Source organism: Mixophyes fleayi, chromosome 2, assembly GCF_038048845.1.
Source record: "Mixophyes fleayi isolate aMixFle1 chromosome 2, aMixFle1.hap1, whole genome shotgun sequence".
Classification (NCBI taxonomy): domain Eukaryota; kingdom Metazoa; phylum Chordata; class Amphibia; order Anura; family Limnodynastidae; genus Mixophyes; species Mixophyes fleayi.
Window position 1 is genome coordinate 11,945,018 of NC_134403.1, and position 24,623 is coordinate 11,969,640.

The following is a 24,623-nucleotide window of genomic DNA, read 5'->3' on the forward strand; positions in this document are numbered from 1 at the left end:
GCTAAATCCAGGACACTACCCCACGAACAGCCTAAAGTACTTAGACCAAGGTGGGCGCACTGCACGATACAGAGTCCAAGGTAAAGAGTCCATTTGCAGACAGCACAGACAAAGACTAGTACACACACTATATCCAAGGAAAGGGGGTGTTGCATATGCAAGCTTACATTTTTGTAATTGATTAATGGAACTGGCAAACGATTTAAAGCTCATTCCTGTGCACTATGACTATGCCCGATGAGAGAAATGTCCTGAAACAGGGTGCATGGTCTGATATGGATTAGACACCATGCCCTGCAGACAACGCCAACAACTAGTATACATTAATCTACAGAGCTATCCAGAGAGGACTATACGCTAATCTGCAGAATTATCCAGAGAGGACTATACGCTAATCTGCAGAATTATCCAGAGAGGACTATACGCTAATCTACAGAGTTATCCAGAGAGGACTATACGCTTATCTACAGTTAGCTAGAGAGGACTATACGCTAATCTGCAGAATTATCCAGAGAGGACTATACGATAATCGACAGAGTTATCCAGAGAGTACTATACGCTAATCTGCAGAATTATCCAGAGAGGACTATACGCTTATCTACAGTTAGCTAGAGAGGACTATACGCTAATCTACAGAGTTATCCAGAGAGGACTATACGCTAATCTACAGAGTTATCCAGAGAGGACTATACACTAATCTGCAGAATTATCCAGAGAGGACTATACGCTAATCGACAGAGTTATCCAGAGAGTACTATACGCTAATCTGCAGAATTATCCAGAGAGGACTATACGCTTATCTACAGTTAGCTAGAGAGGACTATACGCTAATCTACAGAGTTATCCAGAGAGGACTATACGCTAATCTACAGAGTTATCCAGAGAGGACTATACGCTAATCTGCAGAATTATCCAGAGAGGACTATACGCTAATCTACAGAGTTATCCAGAGAGGACTATACGCTAATCTACAGAGTTATCCAGAGAGGACTATACGCTAATCTACAGAGTTATCCAGAGAGTACTATACGCTAATCTGCAGAATTATCCAGAGAGGACTATACGCTTATCTACAGTTAGCTAGAGAGGACTTTATGCTAATCTGCAGAATTATCCAGAGAGGACTATACGCTAATCTGCAGAATTATCCAGAGAGGACTATACGCTAATCTACAGAGTTATCCAGAGAGGACTATACGCTAATCTACAGAGTTATCCAGAGAGGACTATACGCTAATCTACAGAGTTATCCAGAGAGGACTATACGCTAATCTACAGAGTTATCCAGAGAGGATTATACGCTAATCTACAGAGTTATCCAGAGAGGACTATACGCTAATCTACAGAGTTATCCAGAGAGGACTATACGCTATTATACAGAGTTATTTAGTGAGGATTATACACTAATCTGCAGTGTTACCTAGTGAGGAACATACACTGATGTAAACATGTATTATACATGCATTGAGTTACCGGCAGTTGGCATGTGCCACGCATTTCATACACTCTCCCTCCACATATAGATGGAACAGGATAGTATGTACATGTCAGACAGACTATCGCCTGCCTGCAAAGCTCTGCAATACATTTATAGGCCGCAGTAACATCTGTGTAATGTGAAGGGTCTACATACCGTGCAGGATCCATATAACACAGCACCACTTCTCCGAGTAACAGAGTGGGACAATCCCAAATTATTCCAGCACTGTCCAATGCCGACTCTAAATTAGGAATGTCACTTAGATCAGAACCAATGAGTTTATAGTTTTCTGAAAAAAGGGCTGTAGGGCCTAGAAAACATTAGACATATTAATAATAAAACTGTAAATCAAAGAAACTATTCAAGTTGCAAATAGCATAAATACTGGTGTGCTTCACTAGACCATCCAGTCAATAAGCTCAAATGTGATTGATTCAAACAATGTGTAATACAGTGGGACAATCCCATGTTATCCCACCATAGGATTAAGTCCTTCTGTACTACGAACCTTCAAAGACCTGCAGCTTCCCTTACTACCCGTTATTTTCATCGGACTAAGGGTTAAAAAAATAAACCAAAAAAGGGGGCACGCCATAGTGCAGATAAGACTTTTTTTATTAAAGCAATCAACTATTTCAGTATCAAATTAAAAACAACAAGAGCATGGACACTGATTTTTATATAGAGATAGATAGATAGATAGATAGATAGATAGATAGATAGATAGATAGATAGATAGATAGATATGAGATAGCTAGATATGAGATAGCTAGATATAATATAGATAGATATGAGATAGATAATCAGATATGAGATAGATAATCAGATATGAGATAGATAGATATGAGATAGATATGAGATAGCTAGATAGTCAGGCAGATAGATAGTCAGATATGAGATAGATAGATATGAGATAGATAGATATGAGATAGATAGATATGAGATAGATAGATATGAGATAGATAGATATGAGATAGCTAGATAGTCAGGCAGATAGATAGTCAGATATGAGATAGATAGATATGAGATAGATAGATATGAGATAGATAGATATGAGATAGATAGATAGATATGAGATAGATAGATAGATATGAGATAGAGAGATAGATATGAGATAGAGAGATATGAGATAGATATGAGATAGATAGATATGAGATAGATAGATATGAGATAGATAATCAGATATGAGATAGATAGATATGAGATAGCTAGATAGTCAGTCAGATATGAGATAGATATGAGATAGATAATCAGATATGAGATAGATAATCAGATATGAGATAGATAGATATGAGATAGATATGAGATAGCTAGATAGTCAGGCAGATAGATAGTCAGATATGAGATAGATAGATATGAGATAGATAGATATGAGATAGATAGATATGAGATAGCTAGATAGTCAGGCAGATAGATAGTCAGATATGAGATAGATAGATATGAGATAGATAGATATGAGATAGATAGATAGATATGAGATAGATAGATATGAGATAGATAGATATGAGATAGATAGATATGAGATAGATAGATATGAGATAGATAGATATGAGATAGATAGATATGAGATAGATAGATATGAGATAGATAATCAGATATGAGATAGATAGATATGAGATAGCTAGATAGTCAGTCAGATATGAGATAGATAGATATGAGATAGATAGATATGAGATAGATCGATATGAGATAGATCGATATGAGATAGATCGATATGAGATAGATCGATATGAGATAGATAGATAGATATGAGATAGATAGATAGATATGAGATAGATAATCAGATATGAGATAGATAGATATGAGATAGATCGATATGAGATAGATAGATAGATAGATATGAGATAGATCGATATGAGATAGATAGATAGATATGAGATAGATAGATATGAGATAGATAGATAGATATGAGATAGATAGATAGATATGAGATAGATAATCAGATATGAGATAGATAGATAGATAGATAGATAGATAGATAGATAGATAGATAGATAGATATGAGATAGCTAGATAGTCAGTCAGATAGATAGTCAGATATAAGATAGATAGATATGAGATAGATAATCAGATATGGGATAGATAGATATGAGATAGATCGATATGAGATAGATAGATAGATATGAGATAGATAATCAGATATGAGATAGATAATCAGATATGAGATAGATAGATATGAGATAGATCGATATGAGATAGATAGATAGATAGATATGAGATAGATAGATAGATAGATATGAGATAGATAGATAGATAGATATGAGATAGCTAGATAGTCAGTCAGATAGATAGTCAGATATAAGATAGATAGATATGAGATAGATAGATAGATATGAGATAGATAGATATGAGATAGATAGATATGAGATAGATAGATAGATAGTCAGTCAGTCAGATAAATAGATATGAGATAGATAGATAGATATGAGATAGATAGATATGAGATAGATAGATAGTCAGCCAGTCAGATAGATAGTCAGATAATCAGATATGAGATAGATAGATAGATATGAGATAGATAGATAGATAGTCAGTCAGTCAGATAGATAGTCAGATATGAGATAGATAGATAGATAGATAGTCAGATAGATCTGAGATAGATAGATAAATCAAAGGATAGATAGATCTGAGATAGATGGATTAGATTTGGCCTAATCTGCAGGTCACAGGAATTACAGCAGGGAAGTAGGCATCAAAAAAAGGTTCCTTAAGCAGTGATGCTTATTAGGTTAGGAAGTCCTAGTTACACACTAGTTTGAGGTTCTAGTGATCTACTGAAGTACAGATGCCCCCCCCCCTAAGAGCTGCCAGGGTGAGGGAGTCTCAGCCCACTCTCCTCCCTGGTGCCGTTCTGTCCGAGACGAGAGATTTATCTTTTAAATCTCCTGCCAAAACCACTTCCAGGGACCCTGTACGGAGTGTGCCTCTCCCTCCTGCCCGAAACCAGTAAGATCCCGGGGCAGCAGCCGCTGCCCTGCCGCTAGCTGAAGATCTTTGAGCTCCAGAATGTGGCTTAGCCTACTGGGACCCCCAGCACCTGCTGGATATAATTGATTCCAGGGGGGCTGCTGTGATTTTACCGCCACGGCACCAGGTATTAACCCTCCGGCACCGAAGTCCATTTAAAGATGGCCACCGCACACGTGCGGCACCTGGTCACAGAGATGGAGAATACAACGTATAAATGCAGTTACTGATATTTCCTTATTACACCAGGATTAATGAAACACATTTACGGATGTTGCCGCTACAGTGCTCAACACGTATTCCTAGATATAAGAGCTCCATATAACCAACCCACAGGGAGAGGGAGGTAACTCACCCTTCTCACTAGGGCCGGGGGCAGCACAGTTACCCCCCAGCATGTCCTTTAGGGCCTCTGTCCCTTCAATTAGAAGACGTTTCCGCTGAACCACTGGAGGAAAATCAACTTCCCAGAAAGACGTGTTTCCTGGCACCGTCCGGCACGTACGGAAATAAAGAGAGTCAAATCCACACCCGAGGGATAGGACCTGGAGGAGGAATGGTACACGGATGAATGCACTAAATATGTAGAGATGCATACACACGCACTGCACCTGTAGGTAGACACACACAGAATGTTGCCCATCATCCTAGGAAGCATGGGAAGATCTGTAAAGTTCTATTTAGCCATCCCAACATGCTGCAGAGAATGGCAACACACACGCACGCAGGGCTCCCAAGAATGGCGTCACACAATAACACACACACCTGTCTATGGTTACAGTCCTTGGTATCCTCTAGAAATTCCCTCAGACAATGTGTGATAGCCTGCGATCGGACACAATATCCCCTGAGAGACAGAAAAGAGGGATTAAAAGGCGATATATTCTATGCATTCAGAATGGTAAATATACTGTATGTATTATGTCAAACTTCTATTTTTGGGAAAATTATCAAATGAGAACAAAGAAATCTCATCATGAAAACAAAACAGCAGAGACACGGCCCGGCGAGGTCCAGACTATTATCACTCAGTATATACAGCACAGACACGGGCGAGCGAGGTCCAGACTATTATCACTCAGTATATACAGCACAGACACGGGCGAGCGAGGTCCAGACTATTATCACTCAGGATATACAGCACAGACACGGCCCAGCGAGGTCCAGACTATTATCACTCAGTATATACAGCACAGACACGGCCCAGAGAGGTCCAGACTATTATCACTCAGTATATACAGCACAGACACGGCCCAGAGAGGTCCAGACTATTATCACTCAGTATATACGGCACAGACACGGCCCAGAGAGGTCCAGACTATTATCACTCAGTATATACGGCACAGACACGGCCCAGAGAGGTCCAGACTATTATCACTCAGTATATACGGCACAGACACGGCCCAGAGAGGTCCAGACTATTATCACTCAGTATATACGGCACAGACATGGCCCAGCGAGGTCCAGACTATTATCACTCAGTATATACAGCACAGACACGGCCCAGAGAGGTCCAGACTATTATCACTCAGTATATACAGCACAGACACGGCCCAGCAAGGTCCAGACTATTATCACTCAGTATATACAGCACAGACACGGCCCAGAGAGGTCCAGACTATTATCACTCAGTATATACAGCACAGACACGGCCCAGCGAGGTCCAGACTATTATCACTCAGTATATACAGCACAGACACGGGCGAGCGAGGTCCAGACTATTATCACTCAGTATATACAGCACAGACACGGCCCAGCGAGGTCCAGACTATTATCACTCAGTATATACAGCACAGACACAGCCCAGAGAGGTCCAGACTATTATCACTCAGTGTATACGGCACAGACACGGCCCAGCGAGGTCCAGACTATTATCACTCAGTATACACAGCACAGACACGGCCCAGAGAGGTCCAGACTATTATCACTCAGTATATACAGCACAGACACGGGCGAGCGAGGTCCAGACTATTATCACTCAGTATATACAGCACAGACACGGCCCAGCGAGGTCCAGACTATTATCACTCAGTATATACAGCACAGACACGGACCAGCGAGGTCCAGACTATTATCACTCAGTATAAACAACACAGACACAGCACAGCAAGGTCCAGACTATTATCACTCAGTATATACAGCACAGACACGGACCAGCAAGGTCCAGACTATTATCACTCAGTATATACAGCACAGACACGGCCCAGAGAGGTCCAGACTATTATCACTCAGTATATACGGCACAGACACGGCCCATCGAGGTCCAGACTATTATCACTCAGTATATACAGCACAGACACGGCCCAGCGAGGTCCAGACTATTATCACTCAGTATATACGGCACAGACACGGCCCAGCGAGGTCCAGACTATTATCACTCAGTATATACAGCACAGACACGGACCAGCGAGGTCCAGACTATTATCACTCAGTATATACAGCACAGACACGGCCCAGAGAGGTCCAGACTATTATCACTCAGTATATACAGCACAGACACGGCCCAGAGAGGTCCAGACAATTATCACTCAGTATATACAGCACAGACACGGCCCAGCGAGGTCCAGACTATTATCACTCAGTATACACAGCACAGACACGGCCCAGAGAGGTCCAGACTATTATCACTCAGTATACACAGCACAGACACGGCCCAGAGAGGTCCAGACTATTATCACTCAGTATACACAGCACAGACACGGCCCAGCAAGGTCCAGACTATTATCACTCAGTATATACGGCACAGACACGGCCCAGAGAGGTCCAGACTATTATCACTCAGTATATACAGCACAGACACGGCCCAGCGAGGTCCAGACTATTATCACTCAGTATAAACAACACAGACACAGCACAGCAAGGTCCAGACTATTATCACTCAGTATATACAGCACAGACACGGACCAGCAAGGTCCAGACTATTATCACTCAGTATATACAGCACAGACACAGCCCAGAGAGGTCCAGACTATTATCACTCAGTATAAACAGCACAGACACAGCCCAGAGAGGTCCAGACTATTATCACTCAGTATATACGGCACAGACACGGCAGCGAGGTCCAGACTATTATCACTCAGTATATACGGCACAGACACGGCCCAGCGAGGTCCAGACTATTATCACTCAGTATATACAGCACAGACACGGCCCAGCGAGGTCCAGACTATTATCACTCAGTATATACAGCACAGACACGGCCCAGAGAGGTCCAGACTATTATCACTCAGTATATACGGCACAGACACGGCCCAGCGAGGTCCAGACTATTATCACTCAGTATAAACAGCACAGACACGGCCCAGAGAGGTCCAGACTATTATCACTCAGTATATACGGCACAGACACGGCCCAGCGAGGTCCAGACTATTATCACTCAGTATATACGGCACAGACACGGCCCAGCGAGGTCCAGACTATTATCACTCAGTATATACAGCACAGACACGGCCCAGCGAGGTCCAGACTATTATCACTCAGTATATACAGCACAGACACAGCCAAGCGAGGTCCAGACTATTATCACTCAGTATATACAGCACAGACACGGCCCAGCGAGGTCCAGACTATTATCACTCAGTATATACGGCACAGACACGGCCCAGCGAGGTCCAGACTATTATCACTCAGTATATACGGCACAGACACGGCCCAGCGAGGTCCAGACTATTATCACTCAGTATATACAGCACAGACACGGCCCAGCAAGGTCCAGACTATTATCACTCAGTATATACAGCACAGACACAGCCCAGCAAGGTCCAGACTATTATCACTCAGTGTATACGGCACAGACACGGCCCAGCGAGGTCCAGACAATTATCACTCAGTATATACAGCACAGACACGGCCCAGAGAGGTCCAGACTATTATCACTCAGTATATACAGCACAGACACGGGCGAGCGAGGTCCAGACTATTATCACTCAGTATATACAGCACAGACACAGCCCAGCGAGGTCCAGACTATTTTCACTCAGTATATACAGCACAGACACGGCCCAGCGAGGTCCAGACTATTATCACTCAGTATATACGGCACAGACACGGCCCAGCGAGGTCCAGACTATTATCACTCAGTATATACGGCACAGACACGGACCAGCGAGGTCCAGACTATTATCACTCAGTATATACGGCACAGACACGGCCCAGCGAGGTCCAGACTATTATCACTCAGTATATACGGCACAGACACGGCCCAGCGAGGTCCAGACTATTATCACTCAGTATATACAGCACAGACACGGCCCAGCGAGGTCCAGACTATTATCACTCAGTATATACAGCACAGACACGGCCCAGCGAGGTCCAGACTATTATCACTCAGTGTATACAGCACAGACACAGCCCAGCGAGGTCCAGACTATTATCACTCAGTATATACAGCACAGACACGGCCCAGCGAGGTCCAGACTATTATCACTCAGTGTATACGGCACAGACACGGCCCAGCAAGGTCCAGACTATTATCACTCAGTATATACAGCACAGACACGGCCCAGCGAGGTCCAGACTATTATCACTCAGTATATACGGCACAGACACGGCCCAGCGAGGTCCAGACTATTATCACTCAGTGTATACGGCACAGACACGGCCCAGCGAGGTCCAGACTATTATCACTCAGTATACACAGCACAGACACGGCCCAGAGAGGTCCAGACTATTATCACTCAGTATATACAGCACAGACACAGCCCAGCGAGGTCCAGACTATTATCACTCAGTATATACGGCACAGACACGGCCCAGCGAGGTCCAGACTATTATCACTCAGTATATACAGCACAGACACGGCCCAGCGAGGTCCAGACTATTATCACTTAGTATAAACAACACAGACACGGACCAGCGAGGTCCAGACTATTATCACTCAGTATATACAGCACAGACACAGCCCAGCGAGGTCCAGACTATTATCACTCAGTATATACAGCACAGACACGGCCCAGCAAGGTCCAGACTATTATCACTCAGTATATACAGCACAGACACGGGCGAGCGAGGTCCAGACTATTATCACTCAGTATATACAGCACAGACACGGCCCAGCGAGGTCCAGACTATTATCACTCAGTGTATACGGCACAGACACGGCCCAGAGAGGTCCAGACTATTATCACTCAGTGTATACGGCACAGACACGGCCCAGGCGAGGTCCAGACTATTATCACTCAGTATATACGGCACAGACACGGACCAGCGAGGTCCAGACTATTATCACTCAGTATATACGGCACAGACACGGCCCAGCGAGGTGCAGACTATTATCACTCAGTATATACAGCACAGACACGGACCAGCGAGGTCCAGACTATTATCACTCAGTATATACAGCACAGACACGGCCCAGCGAGGTGCAGACTATTATCACTCAGTATATACAGCACAGACACGGCCCAGCGAGGTCCAGACTATTATCACTCAGTATATACGGCACAGACACGGCCCAGCGAGGTCCAGACTATTATCACTCAGTATATACGGCACAGACAAGGCCCAGCGAGGTCCAGACTATTATCACTCAGTATATACGGCACAGACACGGCCCAGCGAGGTCCAGACTATTATCACTCAGTATATACAGCACAGACACGGCCCAGCGAGGTCCAGACTATTATCACTCAGTATATACAGCACAGACACGGACCAGCGAGGTCCAGACTATTATCACTCAGTATATACAGCACAGACACGGCCCAGCGAGGTGCAGACTATTATCACTCAGTATATACAGCACAGACACGGCCCAGCGAGGTCCAGACTATTATCACTCAGTATATACGGCACAGACACGGCCCAGCGAGGTCCAGACTATTATCACTCAGTGTATACGGCACAGACACGGCCCAGAGAGGTCCAGACTATTATCACTCAGTATATACAGCACAGACACCGCCCAGCAAGGTCCAGACTATTATCACTCAGTATATACAGCACAGACACGGCCCAGCGAGGTCCAGACTATTATCACTCAGTATATACAGCACAGACACGGCCCAGAGAGGTCCAGACTATTATCACTCAGTATATACAGCACAGACACGGCCCAGCGAGGTCCAGACTATTATCACTCAGTATATACGGCACAGACACGGCCCAGAGAGGTCCAGACTATTATCACTCAGTATATACAGCACAGACACGGCCCAGAGAGGTCCAGACTATTATCACTCAGTATATACGGCACACACGGCCCAGCGAGGTCCAGATTATTATCACTCAGTATATACAGCACAGACACGGCCCAGGGAGGTCCAGACTATTATCACTCAGTATATACAGCACAGACACGGCCCAGAGAGGTCCAGACTATTATCACTCAGTATATACAGCACAGACACGGCCCAGCGAGGTCCAGATTATTATCACTCAGTATATACAGCACAGACACGGCCCAGGGAGGTCCAGACTATTATCACTCAGTATATACAGCACAGACACGGCCCAGCGAGGTCCAGATTATTATCACTCAGTATATACGGCACAGACACGGCCCAGCGAGGTCCAGATTATTATCACTCAGTATATACAGCACAGACACGGCCCAGGGAGGTCCAGACTATTATCACTCAGTATATACAGCACAGACACGGCCCAGAGAGGTCCAGACTATTATCACTCAGTATATACAGCACAGACACGGCCCAGCGAGGTCCAGACTATTATCACTCAGTATATACGGCACAGACACAGGCCCAGCGAGGTCCAGACTATTATCACTCAGTATATACAGCACAGACACACGCCCAGAGAGGTCCAGACTATTATCACTCAGTATATACGGCACAGACACGGCCCAGCGAGGTCCAGACTATTATCACTCAGTATATACGGCACAGACACGGCCCAGCGAGGTCCAGACTATTATCACTCAGTATATACAGCACAGACACGGTCCAGCGAGGTCCAGACTATTATCACTCAGTATATACAGCACAGACACGGCCCAGCGAGGTCCAGACTATTATCACTCAGTATATACAGCACAGACACGGCCCAGCGAGGTACAGACTATTATCACTCAGTATATACGGCACAGACACGGCCCAGAGAGGTCCAGACTATTATCACTCAGTATATACAGCACAGACACGGCCCAGCAAGGTCCAGACTATTATCACTCAGTATATACAGCACAGACACGGCCCCAGCGAGGTGCAGACTATTATCACTCAGTATATACAGCACAGACACGGCCCAGAGAGGTCCAGACTATTATCACTCAGTATATACGGCACAGACACGGCCCAGTCGAGGTCCAGACTATTATCACTCAGTATATACAGCACAGACACGGCCCAGAGAGGTCCAGACTATTATCACTCAGTATATACAGCACAGACACGCCCAGCGAGGTCCAGACTATTATCACTCAGTATATACAGCACAGACACGGCCCAGAGAGGTCCAGACTATTATCACTCAGTATATACAGCACAGACACGGCCCAGCGAGGTCCAGACTATTATCACTCAGTATATACGGCACAGACACGGCCCAGCGAGGTCCAGACTATTATCACTCAGTATATACAGCACAGACACGGCCCAGCGAGGTCCAGACTATTATCACTCAGTATATACAGCACAGACACGGCCCAGCAAGGTCCAAACTATTATCACTCAGTATATACAGCACAGACACGGCCCAGAGAGGTCCAAACTATTATCACTCAGTATATACGGCACAGACACGGCCCAGAGAGGTCCAAACTATTATCACTCAGTATATACAGCACAGACACGGCCCAGAGAGGTCCAAACTATTATCACTCAGTATCTACGGCACAGACACGGCCCGGAGAGGTCCAAACTATTATCACTCAGTATATACAGCACAGACACGGCCCAGAGAGGTCCAAACTATTATCACTCAGTATATACAGCACAGACACGGCCCAGCGAGGTCCAGACTATTATCACTCAGTATATACAGCACAGACACGGCCCAGAGAGGTCCAAACTATTATCACTCAGTGTATACGGCACAGACACGGCCCAGAGAGGTCCAGACTATTATCACTCAGTATATACGGCACAGACACGGCCCGGAGAGGTCCAGACTATTATCACTCAGTATATACGGCACAGACACGGCCCAGCGAGGTCCAGACTATTATCACTCAGTATATACAGCACAGACACGGCCCAGAGAGGTCCAGACTATTATCACTCAGTATATACGGCACAGACACGGCCCAGCGAGGTCCAGACTATTATCACTCAGTATATACAGCACAGACACGGCCCAGCGAGGTCCAGACTATTATCACTCAGTATATACGGCACAGACACCGCCCAGCGAGGTCCAGACTATTATCACTCAGTATATACAGCACAGACACGGCCCAGCGAGGTCCAGACTATTATCACTCAGTATATACAGCACAGACACGGCCCAGCGAGGTCCAGACTATTATCACTCAGTATATACAGCACAGACACGGACCAGCGAGGTCCAGACTATTATCACTCAGTATATACAGCACAGACACGGCCCAGCGAGGTCCAGACTATTATCACTCAGTATATACGGCACAGACACGGCCCAGCGAGGTCCAGACTATTATCACTCAGTATATACAGCACAGACACAGCCCAGCGAGGTCCAGACTATTATCACTCAGTATATACAGCACAGACACGGCCCAGCGAGGTCCAGACTATTATCACTCAGTATACACAGCACAGACACCGCCCAGCGAGGTCCAGACTATTATCACTCAGTATATACAGCACAGACACGGCCCAGCGAGGTCCAGACTATTATCACTCAGTATATACGGCACAGACACGGCCCAGAGAGGTCCAGACTATTATCACTCAGTATATACAGCACAGACACGGACCAGCGAGGTCCAGACTATTATCACTCAGTATATACAGCACAGACACGGCCCAGCGAGGTCCAGACTATTATCACTCAGTATATACGGCACAGACACGGCCCAGAGAGGTCCAGACTATTATCACTCAGTATATACAGCACAGACACGGACCAGCGAGGTCCAGACTATTATCACTCAGTATATACAGCACAGACACGGCCCAGCGAGGTCCAGACTATTATCACTCAGTATATACGGCACAGACACGGCCCGGCGAGGTCCAGACTATTATCACTCAGTATATACGGCACAGACACGGCCCGGCGAGGTCCAGACTATTATCACTCAGTATATACGGCACAGACACGGCCCACCGAGGTCCAGACTATTATCACTCAGTATATACGGCACAGACACGGCCCAGCGAGGTCCAGACTATTATCACTCAGTATCTACGCAACAGACACGGACCAGCGAGGTCCAGACTATTATCACTCAGTATATACGGCACAGACACGGCCCAGCGAGGTCCAGACTATTATCACTCAGTATATACAGCACAGACACGGCCCAGCGAGGTCCAGACTATTATCACTCAGTATATACAGCACAGACACGGCCCGGCGAGGTCCAAACTATTATCACTCAGTATATACGGCACAGACATGGCCCAGAGAGGTCCAGACTATTATCACTCAGTATATACGGCACAGACACGGACCAGCGAGGTCCAGACTATTATCACTCAGTATATACGGCACAGACACGGCCCGGCGAGGTCTAGACTATTATCACTCAGTATATACGGCACAGACACGGCCCAGCGAGGTCCAGACTATTATCACTCAGTATCTACGGCACAGACACGGCCCAGCGAGGTCCAGACTATTATCACTCAGTATATACGGCACAGACACGGCCCAGCGAGGTCCAGACTATTATCACTCAGTATATACGGCACAGACACGGCCCAGCGAGGTCCAGACTATTATCACTCAGTATATACAGCACAGACACGGCCCAGCGAGGTCCAGACTATTATCACTCAGTATATACAGCACAGACACAGCCCAGAGAGGTCCAGACTATTATCACTCAGTATATACGGCACAGAGACACGTGGAGGGACAGGTACTCACCTGTTGATAAGCGGAGATCTTCTGCACAACCGACTAGCAAAGTATTTCTGAAACTCATCTGTAAAGTAGCCCATTGATGCGGCAGACACTTTACTGAGAGTACTGAAGTCATTTGTACTCTGGACCTGACAAGAGGAAGACAGAACAGAATGCTGCAAACATGACCTGGATAATGTTAGATGTCACAGCTTACTGACTACACCCCTACCTCTGTGACTGCAGCGTGTGGAGTTGGGATCACAGTAATATGTGGGACAGGGAAACCCTGCGACTGGAGAGTAGGGATCACAGCAATCTGTGGGACAAGGAATCCCTGCGACTGGAGAGTAGGGATCACAACAATCTGTGGGACAAGGAATCCCTGCGACTCGAGAGTAGGGATCACAGCAATCTGTGGGACAAGGAATCCCTGCGACTGGAGAGTAGGGATCACAGCAATCTGTGGGATCAGGAATATCTTTGACCGGGGAGTAGTGATCCCAGTAACATGTAGGATCAGGGATCTCTTTGACTGGAGAGTAGGGATCACAGTAATATGTGGGACAAGGAATCCCTGCGACTGGAGTGTAGGGATCACAGTAATATGTGGGACAAGGAATCCCTGCGACTGGAATGTAGGGATCACAGTAATATGTGGGATCACAGTAATGATATGATGGATATAATATTATTGGAGCTGTATGTACACATCTTAGAATAACTGTGCAGCATTATCACAGCTTCAAGATGTAGCGCACCAATCACATACTGCAGCATTATTAACTTATTATTATAATCATCATAATCAGGTTTTCAAAAATTTGACACAAACAATTAAATCCTTTGCTAAAGTACATCTCTGTTTGTCCTATCTAGTAACTAGTGGCAGGTTTTGGAATGCGATGGACTCATGCACAGTCCAGTGGATCAGAGTAAGATTGTGATGACAGACATATGGGGAGGGCCAGTGACATCCGCTTTATAAAGGTCGTCCTGTACAGACCCCATTAGGATCCTTCCATAAAGCTGCAGCTGTCCGTTATAGGGGGATATTGCTCAGCCTTACTAATCATTAATCAAGCAGACTTAAGCTATTTCATGAGCAGGCCTTCGCTACAATTTTTCCCTGTCTGCATGCATATCCCATTTTCCCCACCATGTGGCGCTGCAGAGCACTGTAACCTAATAAATCAACGTCAGTAATAATAACCTTCCTCTCAGCCTCTATTCCCTGTACACAGTTATTACACGTATTGTACAGACAACGTGCATGTGACACGGCATATAATCGTACACATGGGACTCACACACGTGTCTCTCTTCATATTCTCAGTGTGGTGCCTCTCTGCCGGCTGCTCCTGCCGTCTTCCTTCAGCGCTGTCCGGTCTCAGTACTTGCAGCTACAGAATATGTAACAGAACGAGATATAAAACAGCGTTCCTATATTACACTTTACACATTGAGCTGTATGCCTCTACCTCGTACCTCCCTCATCGTGTCTGATGCCGAATATTTCTGTATGCCTGAGACTTGTTCTGTTATTTCATCCATGCATTTATTATTCTGCTGAATTGCACTCACATAACGGTTTCTAGGCTTACGGCTTTCATGTTACATTTGTCAGGCGCATCATATAATTTAAAATATCCGTGGGCAGCAGATAGTCCGACCAGCGCCTCAGATACATTGACTAATCACAGTATCACGTCTATATTACAGTTTCTTATTACTATAATATATATCTGCATGTGGTGACTCACAGTACATGGATACACTGGCTACTTAGGTATTGGCATACACACGTTCATAGTATTAGCAAAATATTGTTTTACGCTCTCTTTTCTTGGTTTTTATTAGGGATGTGCACCGGCGACTTTTGAGGTCTCGTGTTTTGTGTTTTGGATCCGGATTTTCGTTATTTTTGAGGTTCGGATTTGTCTCGCAAAACACTTGACGAAAGGTCTCGGTTCGGATTTAAGGTTTTGGATTCGGATTTTTTTTGAAAAAAACATAAAAAGTTTAAAAATCAAGTGTTTGGGCTTATTTTCACTCCTAGGCTATTATTAACCTCAATAACATTCAATAACAAGCATTTCCACTAATTTACAGTGTATTCTGAACACCTCACAATATAGTTATTAGTCCAAAACGTTGCAACAAGGTATCTTTCTGGACTGCGTAGAGGAGTGGGTCACCACAATATATATTAAAAACCCTGAACTTTTATGATTCGCACCAATAAATGTACCTGGACTGCGTAGAGGAGTGGGTCACCACAATATATATTAAAAACCCTGAACTTTTATGATTCGCACCAATAAATGTACCTGGACTGCGTAGAGGAGTGGGTCACCACAATATATATTAAAAACCCTGAACTTTTATGATTCGCACCAATAAATGTACCTGGACTGCGTAGAGGAGTGGGTCACCACAATATATTAAAAACCCTGAACTTTTATGAATCGCACCAATAATTGTACCTGGACTGCGTAGAGGAGTGGGTCACCACAATATATATTAAAAACCCTGAACTTTTATGATTCGCACCAATAATTGTACCTGGACTGCGTAGAGGAGTGGGTCACCACAATATCTTAAAAACCCTGAACTTTTATGATTCGCACCAATAAATGTACCTGGACTGCGTAGAGGAGTGGGTCACCACAATATATATTAAAAACCCTGAACTTTTATGATTCGCACCAATAAATGTACCTGGACTGCGTAGAGGAGTGGGTCACCACAATATATTAAAAACCCTGAACTTTTATGAATCGCACCAATAATTGTACCTGGACTGCGTAGAGGAGTGGGTCACCACAATATATATTAAAAACCCTGAACTTTTATGATTCGCACCAATAAATGTACCTGGACTGCGTAGAGGAGTGGGTCACCACAATATCTTAAAAACCCCGAACTTTTATGAATCGCACCAATAAATGTACCTGGACTGCGTAGAGGAGTGGGTCACCACAATATATTAAAAACCCTGAACTTTTATGATTCGCACCAATAATTGTACCTGGACTGCGTAGAGGAGTGGGTCACCACAATATATTAAAAACCCTGAACTTTTATGATTCGCACCAATAATTGTACCTGGACTGCGTAGAGGAGTGGGTCACCACAATATCTTAAAAACCCTGAACTTTTATGATTCGCACCAATAAATGTACCTGGACTGCGTAGAGGAGTGGGTCACCACAATATATATTAAAAACCCTGAACTTTTATGATTCGCACCAATAAATGTACCTGGACTGCGTAGAGGAGTGGGTCACCACAATATCTTAAAAACCCCGAACTTTTATGAATCGCACCAATAAATGTACCTGGACTGCGTAGAGGAGTGGGTCACCACAATATATTAAAAACCCTGAACTTTTATGAATCGCACCAATAATTGTACCTGGACTGCGTAGAGGAGTGGGTCACCACAATATATATTAAAAACCCTGAACTTTTATGATTCGCACCAATAAATGTACCTGGACTGCGTAGAGGAGTGGGTCACCACAATATCTTAAAAACCCCGAACTTTTATGAATCGCACCAATAAATGTACCTGGACTGCGTAGAGGAGTGGGTCACCACAATATCTTAAAAACCCCGAACTTTTATGAATCGCACCAATAAATGTACCTGGACTGCGTAGAGGAGTGGGTCACCACAATATCTTAAAAACCCTGAACTTTTATGAATCGCACCAATAAATGTACCTGGACTGCGTAGAGGAGTGGGTCACCACAATATCTTAAAAACCCCGAACTTTTATGATTCGCACCAATAATTGTACCTGGACTGCGTAGAGGAGTGGGTCACCACAATATATTAAAAACCCTGAACTTTTATGATTCGCACCAATAATTGTACCTGGACTGCGTAGAGGAGTGGGTCACCACAATATCTTAAAAACCCTGAACTTTTATGATTCGCACCAATAAATGTACCTGGACTGCGTAGAGGAGTGGGTCACCACAATATATATTAAAAACCCTGAACTTTTATGATTCGCACCAATAAATGTACCTGGACTGCGTAGAGGAGTGGGTCACCACAATATCTTAAAAACCCCGAACTTTTATGAATCGCACCAATAAATGTACCTGGACTGCGTAGAGGAGTGGGTCACCACAATATCTTAAAAACCCCGAACTTTTATGAATCGCACCAATAAATGTACCTGGACTGCGTAGAGGAGTGGGTCACCACAATATATTAAAAACCCTGAACTTTTATGAATCGCACCAATAAATGTACCTGGACTGCGTAGAGGAGTGGGCACTGGGCACCACAATAAAATATATAAAAAACCTTCAACAGATCTGCATTACACTACACATACGGCTGCTCCTCCATCCTCTCCATCATATACATGTTGGAGTTTTAGCGTGTGACAACCTCTTGTTTTTGATAATGTCAGTGCATTTTGAATATTTTTCAATTTGCCCCACACCACTGAATGTACTTTATCTATGATACGCAATACGCATCTATCTATCTTGACTGCGTAGTGTGGTGGCCCCGGTACACAATTTGGTACCGAGGCCACAATATAAATAAAAAACCCTCCACGTGTCAGAATTCCACCAAACAAGTATCTGGACTGCATAGTGGGGTGGCCCCGGTACCCAATTTGATACCGGGGCCACAATACCTCCTCCAAACATGGTACAGACAATTCGTCATTGAGATCCCAGACAGACAGGGTCAAAGTGTTATTGTTTGACTTTGTAAACCCAAAAAACTGTCCCTGTTGCACATAGTCGTGCAATGAAGACTGACTTTTTCATTTAAAGGCACGATCTTTCAAGTGTAGTGTTTGTAAGTCTAAGTCATATTATACTTTTGGTAAAATTGGTTTATTTTGTTCCTCTTTATGGTAATTAGTAATAGAATTAAAGTATGAAATAGAATTAAAGTATGAAATAGAATTAAAGTATTAAATAGAATTAAAGTATGAAATAGAATTAAAGTATGAAATAGAATTAAAGTATGAAATAGAGTGGTATATAGAGTTGTAGTGTGGTATAGATAGAGTGGTCCACACAATATAATAATAATAAAACCCTCCACGTGTCAGAATTCCACCAAACAAGTATCTGGACTGCATAGTGGGGTGGCCCCGGTACCCAATTTGATACCGGGGCCACAATACCTCCTCCAAACATGGTACAGACAATTCGTCATTGAGATCCCAGACAGACAGGGTCAAAGTGTTATTGTTTGACTTTGTAAACCCAAAAAACTGTCCCTGTTGCACATAGTCGTGCAATGAAGACTGACTTTTTCATTTAAAGGCACGATCTTTCAAGTGTAGTGTTTGTAAGTCTAAGTCATATTATACTTTTGGTAAAATTGGTTTATTTTGTTCCTCTTTATGGTAATTAGTAATAGAATTAAAGTATGAAATAGAATTAAAGTATGAAATAGAATTAAAGTATGAAATAGAATTAAAGTATGAAATAGAATTAAAGTATGAAATAGAGTGGTATAGAGTTGTAGTGTGGTATAGATAGAGTGGTCCACACAATATAATAATAAAACCCTCAACTGGTCTGAATTCCACCAAACAAGTATCTGGACTGCGTAGTGGGGTGGCCCCGGTACCCAATTTGATACCGGGGCCACAATACCTCCTCCAAACATGGTACAGACAATTCGTCATTGAGATCCCATCAAGTATGTTAAAGACAGACAGGGTCGAAGTGTTATTGGTTGACTTTGTAAACCAAAAAACTGTCCCTGTTGCACATAGTCGTGCAATGAAGACTGACTTTTTCATTTAAAGGCACCATCTTTCAAGTGTAGTGTTTGTAAGTCTAAGTCATATTATACTTTTGGTAAAATTGGTTTATTTTGTTCCTCTTTATGGTAACTAGTAATAGAATTAAAGTATTAAATAGAAGCGGCAGTTCCTCTTTATGGTAATTAGTAATAGAATTAAAGTATTAAATAGAATTAAAGTATTAAATAGAATTAAAGTATTAAATAGAGTGGTATAGAGTTGTAGTGTGGTATAGATAGAGTGGTCCCCACAATATAATAATAAAACCCTCAACTGGTCTGAATTCCACCAAACAAGTATCTGGACTGCGTAGTGTGGTGGCCCCGGTACACAATTTGGTACCGAGGCCACAATACAATTAAAAAATTGGGCATCAACTGTCATCGTTGTTTAATATCTGATACACCTAAATATGGACTGCACAGTGGAGTGGCCCCGGTAGTAAATTTGGTGCCGGGGCCACAATACCTCCTCCAAGTGTAGTGTTTATAAAGACAGACAGCGTCGAAGTGTTATTAGTTGACTTTCTTAACCCTAAAATTGTCCCTGTTGCAAATATTCGTGCAATGGACAGTTACTTTTTTATTGAAAGACTCAAGCTTTCAAGTGTAGTGTTTATAAAATATAAACAACAATACAGTAGTTTTAGAGCACGTTAATACCTCTTGTTTTAAATTATGACAGGGCATTTTACTTTTGGTTTAATTTCTTGAATTTTTTTAAATTTGGTTTTACTTTTTGAACATGGCAAACGACTGTTGATTGGTCATATAATGCAAAAAAAAAAGGTCCAAGATGGAATTGTCCTTGGGCCCTCACACCCACCCTTATGTTGTTGAAATAGGACATGCACACTTTAACAAACCAATCATTTCAGCGACAGGGCCTACCAAACAACTTTGGCTGAAATGATTGGTTTGTTTGGGCCCCCACACCAAAAAAGCTATTCATCTCTCCCTGTACAGACTAAACAGGCTCTACTGAGGCAAGATGTCGTCCTCATCCTCAACCTCTGATTCCTCTCCCCCTACAGTGTGTACTTCCTCCTCATCACACATTATCAATTCGTCCCCGCTGGACTCCACAACCACAGGTCCCTCTGTAGTATCTGGAGGGCAGTGCTGTACTTCATTGAGGAATTGATTATTCATTTTTATAAACATCATTTTTTCAACGTTGTGAGGAAGCAACCTCCTTCGCCGCTCACTGACCAGGTTCCCCGCTGCACTAAAAACTCTTTCCGAGTACACACTGGAGGGGGGACAACTCAGGTAAAATAGAGCCAGTTTGTACAGGGGCTTCCAAACTGCCTTTTTTTCCTGCCAGTAACAATATGGACTGTCTGACATGTCTACTTGGATGGTGTCAGCAAAGTAATCATCCACAATTTTTTCTATTGTCACAGCATCCAATGCAGCGAGAGTAGACATGTCTGCAATGGTTGGCAGGTCCTTCAGTCCGGACCAGATGTTATCAGCATCCCCGCCAGTGCCTCTTTTGGGAAAACTGAGCTTTTTCCTCGCAGCCATAGATGTGGAAGAAAATGAGGGTGGAGCTGTTGGCATGTCACGGTCCTCTTCAGAGGACAATCTCCTGACCAGCAGGTCTTTGCACCGCTGTAGACTTGTGTCCGCCGGAAACAGAGACACAACATACGCTTTAAACCGAGGATCGAGCACGGTGGCCAGAATGTATTTCTCTGACTTTAAAAGAGTGACCACCCTCGGATCCTGGCAAAGCGTACGAAGGGCTACATCCACAAGAGCTACATGCTTGGTGTAATCGCAATGGCTTACCAGCTCCTCCCTCACTTTCTCCAGCTGCTTCTGCAACAGCCTGATCAGGGGAATGACCTGACTCAAGCTGGCAGTGTCGGAACTGACTTCTCGTGTGGCAAGTTCAAATGGCTGCAGAACCTTGCACAACACGGAAATCAGTCTCCACTGCGCTTGACTGAGGCGCATCCCCACTCCTTTGCCTATGTCGTAGGTGGCTGTGTAGGCCTGAATGGCCTTTTGCTGCTCCTCCATCCTCTGCAGCATATAGAGGGTGGAGTTCCAGCGCGTCACAACCTCTTGTTTGAGGTGATGGCAGGGCAGGTTCATGCTTTTTTGATGTGCCTCTAGTCTGCGGTAGGCACTGGCTGAATGCCGAAAGTGTCCAGCAATTTTGCGCGCCACCGCAAGCATCTCCTGCACACCCCTGTCACTCTTGAGGTAATGCTGCACCACCAAATTAATGGTGTGGGCAAAACATGGGACGTGCTGGAAATTGCCCATATTTAATGCCCGCACAATGTTACTGGCATCACAAATCCCCATGAGAGTCTAAGTGGGGTAAGCCACTGGGAGATAATTTCCCTCATTTTCTCTAATATGTTGTCAGCGTTGTGCCTCTTATTAAAGCCTGTAATGCACAATGTTGCCTGCCTTTGCATGAGCAGCCATTTTGTAGATGCTGCTACTGATGCAGCTGTTGCTGTTGCTGCGGAAGGGGATGCATCTACCCAGTGGGCTGTCACAGTCATATAGTCCTTCGTTTGCCCAGAACCACTTGTCCACATGTCCGTGGTTAAGTGGACAGTGGGTATAACCGCATTTTTAAGAGCACTGAGGACACTTGATCGTACTTCTCTGTACATTTTTGGTATCGCCTGCCTAGTGAAGTGGAATCTCGAGCGGATTTGGTACCGGGGACACAATACCTCCATCAACCCTCTAAATCCCACTCCACTGATGGCGGACACCGGGCGCACGTCTAACACCAACATTGCAGTTACAGCCGCAGTTATACGCTTTGCAATAGGGTGACTACTATCGTATTTGGTGGTCATGGCAAACGACTGTTGGACGGTCAATTGTTTTGTGAAAGACTTAGCGGTCTTACGACTTCCCCTCTGGGAAGATGACCGACTAACAGCAGCAACAGCAGCAGTGGCAGTAGTAGGCGTACCGCTGCAGGATTCCTCGGATGAATCCCGTATTGAGGAGGACTCAGTCTGGCTGCTGACTTGGGCTGCAGGACTGAATCTGATGGAGATTGTGGAGGAAGTTGACGAGGAGGGTGTTGCTGGTGTGTATCCAACTGGACCACGGGATTTAGGTGTCCCTGTACCGATGAGGGTCCTAGCCCCAGTTCCTGAACTAACCACTGAACTATGAAGGTTATTCAGGTGACGTATAAGGGAGGATGTTCCTAGGTGGGCAAGATCCTTACCCCTGCTTATTTGAGCTTTACATAAGCTACATATGGCCATACATTGGTTGTCTGGATTTGGATAAAAATAACTCCAGACCGAAGAGGTGCATTTTTTGGTCTTCTGACCAGGCATGACGATGGGCTTTTTCATCCCATGGACATCAGCTGTTTCCCCCCCTGGTGCCTCATTTACAATAACCACATCACCATCCTCATCATCAAGTTCCTCCACAGCGCCAGCTACATCATCAATAGCCTCCTCCCGAGCCACCTCTTCCCGTACAGTGATGGGAAGGTCAGGCTTGACAACCACCAACACCCTTGGACTCGCCTTGGGGATTTGTGATAATTTCTCTTTAGAAGGCAGAGTTGTTTGCTGTTTTGTTGCTGACAGCATAACTCTCTTCAATTTTTTGTAGGGGCGGGGAGGAGGAGGAGGGCTAAGATCCGTGGGTGAAGCTGAACCACTAGTCATGAACACGGGCCAGGGCCTAAGCCGTTCCTTGCCACTCCGTGTCGTAAATGGCATATTGGCAACTTTACGTTTCTCCTCAGATGATTTAAAGTTTCTCTTTTTGCTACTTTTTCTTAACTTGGGCTTTTTGGATTTTACATGCCCGGTACTACGAGATTGGGCATCGGGCTTGGAAGACGACGTTGATGGCATTTCATCGTCTATGTCATGACTAGTGGCAGCAGCTTCAGCATTAGGAGGAAGTGGGTCTTGATCTTTCCCTACTTTATCCTCCAAATTTTTGGTCTCCATTATATGTAGCACAAGATACTGCAGAATGTGTGAACTTGGTAATATTGCAGTACCAATGGACTTATACTGCTGGATTGGTTTTGCAAATTTGGTTATAATTATTATATATATATTTTTTTTTTAAATTTTTTTTTTTTTTTACTTTTTTTTTATTTTTAAAAAACTTGGGAATAGTGGGGAAATAACTATGCCCTTAGAAGCACAGAGCACAGGACACAGCACCACTGGACTGAACAGGACACGGCACAGGACCCAGCAGCACTACGGAACTCAGCAGGACAGAGCACAGGACACAGCACCACTGGACTGATACTGCAGAATGTGTGAACTTGGTAATATTGCAGTACCACTGGACTTTTACTGCTGAATGTGTGAACTTGGTAATATTGCAGTACCAATGGGCTTATACTGCAGGATTGGTTGTGCAAATTTTGTGGTAATTAAAAAAAATTAAAGTAGTTTTTGGT

The 24,623-nt window shown here is 44.2% G+C and overlaps 1 protein-coding gene across 1 annotated transcript in view; it reads right to left on the reverse strand.

Annotated features, from left to right (window-relative positions):
• LCMT2 (leucine carboxyl methyltransferase 2) overlaps positions 1-24,623 on the reverse strand; it is a 51,705-nt gene that overhangs the window by 24,986 nt on the left and 2,096 nt on the right. Inside the window, exons 2-6 of the mRNA XM_075198486.1 lie at positions 15,706-15,798; positions 14,420-14,544; positions 5,213-5,294; positions 4,803-4,992; positions 1,634-1,790 (exon numbers count right to left, since the gene is read on the reverse strand). Coding sequence (XP_075054587.1) covers positions 1,634-1,790; positions 4,803-4,992; positions 5,213-5,294; positions 14,420-14,544; positions 15,706-15,723 — 572 coding nt within the window. The 5' untranslated portion in view covers positions 15,724-15,798. The remainder of the gene's footprint in view (positions 1-1,633; positions 1,791-4,802; positions 4,993-5,212; positions 5,295-14,419; positions 14,545-15,705; positions 15,799-24,623) is intronic.